The 7319-nt window shown below is 62.5% G+C and overlaps 1 protein-coding gene across 1 annotated transcript; it reads right to left on the bottom strand.

The window, feature by feature from the left end:
- Window positions 1-257: 257 nt before the first annotated feature.
- On the bottom strand, window positions 258-2705 carry ELFN2 (extracellular leucine-rich repeat and fibronectin type III domain containing 2). Its single transcript, XM_006890145.1, has one exon. The coding sequence runs from the start codon at window positions 2703-2705 to the stop codon at window positions 258-260; it is 2448 nt and encodes an 815-aa protein (XP_006890207.1).
- Window positions 2706-7319: the final 4614 nt, after the last annotated feature.

Below are 7319 nucleotides of genomic sequence, written 5' to 3'. Positions count from 1 at the left end.
GACGACTGGTTTCGGTATCAGTTTGTAAACTTTAAGGAAAATGTGTCTTTGTTTTCCTGTCCGTTATTGTCGGGTGTTGGCTTGTTCACAGTCAGGTGGTGGTCAGGTGTGTGCATGGTGCGTGCGTGCGGGTGTGCGTGTACGTCCACTCCTGCATCTCGGGGAGGGGGGACCCCCCCCCGCTCCGCCTGCCCGGCCCTCCCCTGCGGACCCGGCCCCTCCGACCTCACCGAGGGGTAGGGGGTGAGAGGAGAGGCTCACAGCTTCTGCTGGGCCGAGACCCCCTTCCAGTAATCCAGGATGTCGTGCAGGTCCTCGTCCTTGGCGAACTGGACCTTCTTGCGCAGGGCGTGGCCGGCGGCCATGTACACCTCCTCCCGGGGGTGCTTCTTGTAGGGTCGGAAGCGCTCCCAGATCTTGTGCGTGCTCTCCGAGGAGTACTCGGGGCTGGAGGAGTACCCTGAGTAGTAGTGTCTGGGGGAGAGCTGCGAGTAGGTGGAGTCCCGCTTGGAGCGGGTCAGCGGCTTGAGGAGCGACACGCGCTGGCTCAGGCTGTCGGCGCCCTCCTCGTAGTAGAGTGCGGGGAAGCTGTGCCGGTGCTCGCTGCAGTGGTAGGCCGGCTTCACCTCCAGGTGGTGGACGCCGCCGCCCGCGGGCACCAGCGGGAGCCGGTCCAGCGGGCTGTTGAGCGGGCTGCCCTTCTCGATGTACTTGGAGTCGCCCTTGGCCAGCCCTGTGGCGGCCGGGTGGTCGGGCACGTCCAGGCTGAAGACCTTGGCGCTCTTGATGGAGCCGCTGGAAGACACGCTGCAGGTCTTGCGGGCCACGGCCGCGTCGGCGCTCAGCTGGCGCTGCAGAGGATGGTGGGAGCTCTCCTTGTAGGGGGGCGACAGGAAGCTGGGCCGCTCCAGCGCCCCGGCAGGGGGGGCAGAGGCCGACGAGGCGACGGGGGCCGCGGGGAGGGACTGGCACTCAAAGGCCAGCTCGGGGTCCCCGCCGCTGCTCCCGCCGCCCCCCAGGAAAGAGGCCGAGTCCAGCTTGAGGGCGTCGATGCAGTTGTTAATGATCTGGTTGACCTTGTCCACCTCCTTGGCGATGGTGGAGATCTCCGCGGCCGAGCCCTGGCCGTTCTCGAGGTCCGGGAGGTCGTCTTCGGGCCGGGCCAGGCCGTCTCCACCCGCACCCGTGCGCACCTCAATGTAGTTGCCTTTGGTGGCCACCTTGGGGGTGTCCAGGCCGGCCTCCAGCCCCTTGGTGGCGGGCAGCTTCTCGCCGATCATGGAGGGCAGGGAGGGCATGCGGGCCACGGGCAGCACGGGGGGCTCGCCCAGCTTCTGGGCGGCGTGGATGATGGAGCCAGCATCCACGTCGGCGCCGTAGCGCATCTCCAGGATGGTCTTCTTGACGTTGACCGACTTCTGCTTCTCCTCCTGCATGCGGCGCTTACGCAGGCAGTAGTAGACGGCGCCCAGCACGATGACCATGCCGAAGAGGCAGCCCAGGATGGTCATGATGTAGTGAGTGGTGGTGGAGGTGCTGGGCGCCAGGTCCCCGGGCACGGGGTCCCGCGTGGTGAAGGTCAGGCAGGTGTGGTTGAAGCGCCGGCTGTTACGCAGCGAGGTCACGCAGAAGGTGTACTCGGTGTGCGCCCGCAGCTTGTCGAGCGTGACGATCTCCTTCTTGTTCTTGAGCGTCATGACATCGGAGAAGTAGCTGTTGTTGTACTGCACCAGCACGTACATCTTGCTATAGGGGTGGGGGATGATGACCACCAGGGTGGCCGAGGTGAAGGTGACGTGGTGCAGCTTGATGGCGGGCCCCGTGGATGCGTCGGTGGTGGACGAGGCCGGAGGCTCCACCGAGAGGATCTCGTCCGGGTTGAAGCCCGAGTTCTCGTCGGGCTCCCTCTGGGCGTCGGTGGAATAGGGCGTGGGGTGGCTCACGGGCCGGAGGGGCAGGGAGCCGTTGCGGCACTTGGCCTGGAGCACAGTGATGGCGTTGAGGCTGTGGTAGGGCCGTGGCACGAGCAGCGGGTAGCCGGCAAACTCGCGCGGTGACTCGCACTGCAGCCGGTCGTAGTTCTTGGTGACGTTGTTGAACACCACCAGCCAGGCCAGGAAGCCAAAGAGGTCGCACTCACAGTTGAAGGGGTTGCCGGCCAGCTCGCACACCATGAGGCTGGCCAGGCTGGCGAAGGTGGCGCCATCCAGGCGGCTCAGGCGGTTGGAGGACAGGTCGATGCTGATGAGGCTGGGGCACTCGGAGAAGGCGGCCGGCGTCACCACCTCGATGAGGTTGTGCTGCACGAAGAGGAACTGCAGGCGGCCCATGCCCCGCAGCATGCCCTCGGTCAGGTTACTGAGCTTGTTGTAGCCCAGCTGCAGGACCTGCAGGCTCGTCTGGCCCAGGAAGGCGCCGTCCTCGATGTAGGAGATCTCGTTCTTGGTGAGGTTGAGGTCGGTGAGGTTGCCGAAGCGGTTGAGCGAGGAGTAGAGCACGGCCTTGAGCTTGTTCTCGTTGAGCCGCAGGTCGTGCACGGTGCTGTTGATGTGCTGTGGGATGGTCTCGTAGGGCGGCTGGTTCTGGCTGCAGATGGCCAGCCACACATAGCCCTTGTCACCCTCGATGAGCCAGCAGTCGCCGCGCACGCCGCCCGGCCGGCACACGCACAGCAGGGCGGCTGCACACAGCCCCAGGCGCAGCATGGCGCCGGCCTCGGCCCCTCGAGGGCCGGGCACGGGGTGAGGGCCGGGGAGTGGGGGGCGGGGGGGCCTAGAGGCCAGAGGCTGGGGCTGGCAGCACAGTCCTCCCCGGGGCCGCCACCATCTTGGGGGCGACCCTCAGTCCAGGGTCCCCCGGTGAAGTGGGCACGGCCAGTGCCAAGCACTGGCGGCCGTCTGACGTGCTCCCTGCTGGGCGCTGCCGCCTGGCCTGGCCAGGAGCCCACAGCCTGTCGGCTCTGCTCTGCTGCCAGAAGGCTCAGGACTCTTGACTTCCTCTCCTCCTCCTCCTCTTCCTCCTCAGGTTCTGGGCTCAGCACTGCGGGCGGCTGCCACAGGAGGCTGGAGGTGGCGCACTAGTGAGGGGGAGTCGAGAGACGTGGGGAGGAAGGAAGGGACCCATCTGTCCCCTGGTTCCTGGAAGGAAGCACGGAGAGGGGGTGACAGATCAGTGCAATGGCTCTAGGAGGCCCCCTAAAACTTCAGGTGCAGCCCCCTCCCTCTCCACACCCAGGAGCCCCCGTGTCAGAGGGTGCTCTGGGGTTCCCTTTACATACACAAGGGGGGTGACAGGAGGGGGCTGGGAGGGTGGAGACAGAGAAGGAAGGGGGGACCAGAGAAGGGAGACTGAGTAACACAGATGGGACAGGTATGGGCACAGGCCCACCCCCTGGGGTCCTTGCCCGTCCACTGTCCGCACAGAGATCTATAGGCCCCGGTCACAACACACACATACATACACACTACACACGTCCTGTGCACACAACAAACAGGCCCACATACACCCGGCCACGTACCCAAGCTGGCACTCCCCCAATCCAGATAAAGAATTAAGAAGCCCAGCAAAATGCCTCCTCTCCTCCATGCCCAAAGATAAATAATTCATTTGTTGTGTAACCGCTCTTGTTCCAAAAATAATTCCCTTGTCTCAGCTTCTGTGGGGGAGGGGGAGCAGAGCAGCGTGGCTGTGGGCCCCCCTGACGTAGGGGGGCTGCAGTCCCCTACATGGGGAAGGTGTGCAGAAGACTGTTCTCTGGGGCAGGGGCAGAGCCTGGGGGACAGAGGGCAAGAGGCTAGAAGCCAAAGACACCCCCTTTCATGATCTCCCCAAAGCACTTTCCTTCCCCACAGGGAAGCCCAGTTGTGTAGACAGGTGAGGAAGCCAGAGGTCCAGGAACGGCATGGCCAACAGCCAGAATATCAGCGAACAGAGAAGACATGGGCTTGTCCCACATCACACAGCACAGAAGGACTAGAACTGAGGCTCTCGAGGTACCGTGAGTCCCCGTTCTGAGCCAGGAGTCCCACAACTCCACCCTGCCTGCCACTTCTTTGAGTCTGTCCCCTATGCATAATAAAGTGGGCGGATAGGTCCCTGTCTGGCCCATTTGTGGAAATGAAGTAGGGTGACCATGTCTCGTTCCCAAGACACCAAGGAACAAGCGAGACCAGAGGTCAAGGCAGCAAGTGGGTGGCTCTGAGAGACAGACTTGAGTATACTCTCACCTGACAGGTAGGGAAACTGAGTCTGAGACCCTGGAGGATCTTTTCTCAGTCACGCAGCCCCCGGGGTGACTGCGTCTCAGTCACTCAGACACAGACCTCCAGGAGGGGACCAGCTCTGGCTGCACCCGCTGCCCAGGGTCTTGTCTTGACTACAGACACAGCCTGGCTCCCGGCAGAGCCAGGCAGGGGCCAGAGATTGAAGGTTAGGCCAGAGAAAGCCGTGTTTGCAGAGAGAAGGCTGACGACCGTTGACAAGCGCATCCTCTGCCTCCCGTCCCTCCTCCTGGGAAACTCCAGGAAGGAGTCTTAGGAAAAAATCTTAAACCTATGCTGTCAAAGCGAAACCAATTTACAGCTCCGAGCCCCAGTGAGCTGAACAAAGGGAAGCTGGAGCGGGCACCTCAGAAGGCAGGCCAGGGGCGGGGGGACATGTGCAGCTTGTGTTGGGGAGATGGCCAGGGGTACAGGACGTCCTAATGACCCAGGAGGAGAGGCTGGATGCTGCACCTGAGGCTGTGGGGGTGACAAAGATTCAGCCCCTCTCCCTTCCCCTGTACAGTCTGGGGGAGGAAGGGAGGGACCCTGACTGCGAACCACATGACGACCTCTGTGCCACAGAAGGACTGAGGCTGGAGACAGAGCCGCTGAAGGGCTGCTGGATCCTGAGAAGCCAAAGGGCCTCAGTTTCCCCCGTCACAGGCAGCAAGGCTGCAGTGGAGGGGGTTGAGTCCCCAGCTCCCTGCGGGGCTCCATCTGGGCTCGTCTGGGGCCTTCCTGATATGCAGGTGCGTGTGCAGGTGAGCAGCTGCGCTGTGTCCGCGTGGGGCGGGGCTGGAGTTCACACACAGGCCCCTTTGTGGGCACACACACGTCCACACGTGCCCCCAGGACAGGTGTGCACACGGGAAGCTGCCACTGAGGGTGCAGGAAGCGTGCTTGTGCGTGGAGGGGGAGGATCTTGCATGACGGCATGCTTAAGCACACATGTTCTACATGTGTGTGGACGTGTGTGTGCACAGGAGAACTTCGGCCACACAGAGCCCCCCATCCTCAGGAGATTCCTCAGCCAGGCCCTGCAGGGCAGCCAAGCTGACCTGCCTCATACCTGGAGAGCTCAGGTGAGACACACTGTGGTGCAGAGGGCCTCAGGTGTGGGGGTACCGCCTCTGTCCCAGCCCTTCCCTTCTCAAACACCCCCTTGTGCCCCATCCCAGCCCCTCTCACCTGAGCTCTCAAGGTGACCCTGCCTGTGGCCCTCTCTCCTCTGCTTCCCAGCCCCCCAAGTCAGACAGAGGAGGAGGAGGCTCCCCATGGCCCTGGCCCTGTCCTGTCCCCAGGCTGCCTGCCTGCCACCCACTGAGGCCTTTGAAGGCGCTGACAGCAGCACTTAACCCCCTGCCCAGTGGTTCACCCACTCAGAGTTGGGGGGTGTCACGGACCAGTGCTGCTCTCCTGGGCCCTGGCAGGGGGTCTCAGGGTCAAACAGGTGAGGTCACCCTTCCTTCCTCCCCAGCATACACACTGACCCCTCACACTTGGGGGTTAGAGTGGAAGGCAGGTGGTGGTGGGGCTTGGAGGGGACAGGGAAGGAGGTGAGGACTGGGATGGGAAAGGCAGAAAGACAGAGATGGCGGTGGGCAGGTGGACAGAGGGGCAGCCAAGATGAGCCCAGAGGGAGGGGACACGCATCCCAGGGGTCAAGGAGACAGAAGCAGGGGGGCCCAGTCAGATGTCCCAACAGCTAGAGGGAGGAAGGAGACAGGAAGTGGCTATTGGGAAGGTGGGGTCCTTTCTGGCCATTTCTGTCCTGAGAGACCTGGGTGGGGTGTGGTCACACTCGAAACATGATGGGCACATGCAGGGCTCCTGCTGGCCTGGCCTGAGAGACTCTGCCCCCGAGCTAGCACCATCACCTCCAGGGTCCCTGTCCCTGTCCCCATCCGCCCAGCCCCACCACATGAGCACACCATGCGGGAGTGGGCTTGGGCAGGGCGCACCAAAACCTGATCAGCATCTGGGAACATGGCAAGACGGAGGGCAGCGTGGAAACAAGGACTCTCGGAGTGGACCCCTAGTCCTGTACCTACACACTATACTATGTCTCCTCCCACGGGACCATGCCTGGTCAGGACAGGAGGGTGAAGAATTAACAGGTGGCTGGGCAGCCGGCCGGGCACAGCCACGGCTTTGCTAAGTCACCTTTACTGAGGTGCGTGGGGGCGGCACCTCCACCCTAACCGTGAAAGCCAACAGTTGCTCTCCATGGCCTTCCCATCCACTCAGCACCCAGCCCTGGGCCCTTCTCAGAAGGGAAACTGAGGCCAGGATAGGCGAAGAGACATGTCCCGGGTCCCACAGCAAGCTGGTGACAGACCAGACCTGGGTGCCAGGGTTGCAGAGACTGACAACCACGAGTTCCCTGTGAGGCCTTTCTGCCTCAAGTCGGCTCTTCCATCATGGGCACTGGACATGCCACTTCCTCCTCCCTGGCCTCAGTCTCCATACCCAGGAAGTGGGCAAACTGTGCCCATCTCCAGAAGCGTGGTGAGGAAGCAGTCAGCAGGCGTGGTCCCACCCACAGCAAGCAGGTCTTCAAGATGACTTCCCCAGCCCTAACTCAGGCCTTTGAACCCCCAGGTCCAACCCTCCAGCACTCTAATCAGAAGGGAGTCAGATTTCCCATTCCCTGGAGAGCCTGTCCAGCACAGAACAGGGGTGTGAGGGTCAGAGCATCTTTGAGGCTGTTTTTCTGGGGTCACCATCCCTCACTGCTCCTCTTCCCTGGGCTGAAATCAGAGGAGGGGGTGTAGAAGGTTAGCCTGAGTGTCAGAAAGGGTGCTGGGATGCACTGGTCCACCCTGGCATTAGAGAAGTCAAGGTCAGCTGGCATGGTGTCCAGCAGACCAGCTTGGGCAAGTCTCGGGCCAACTCTGAGCCTCAGTCTCTTCACATGTAAAGTGAGAGCCACACATTTTCTAGGGTGTCCACAAAACCCCAGGACATGGGAGGCAGACTTGCTCTGTGCAGCCTCAGGCCATGTCCCCACAGGCATGCTATTTGGCTCCAAAGACAGGGGGACACGGAGAGAGGCAG

Source organism: Elephantulus edwardii, unplaced genomic scaffold (genome assembly GCF_000299155.1).
Source record: "Elephantulus edwardii isolate Elephantulus edwardi_28Jun2011 unplaced genomic scaffold, EleEdw1.0 scaffold00086, whole genome shotgun sequence".
NCBI classification, from domain to species: Eukaryota; Metazoa; Chordata; class Mammalia; order Macroscelidea; family Macroscelididae; genus Elephantulus; species Elephantulus edwardii.
Note: the sequence above shows the minus strand (reverse complement) of the source record. Positions and strands in the feature narration are given on the sequence as shown.

Bases quoted from the DNA above. Each gene is read 5' to 3' on its own strand.
- ELFN2 (XM_006890145.1), bottom strand. From the start codon at position 2,705: ATGCTGCGCCTGGGGCTGTGTGCAGCCGCCCTGCTGTGCGTGTGCCGG.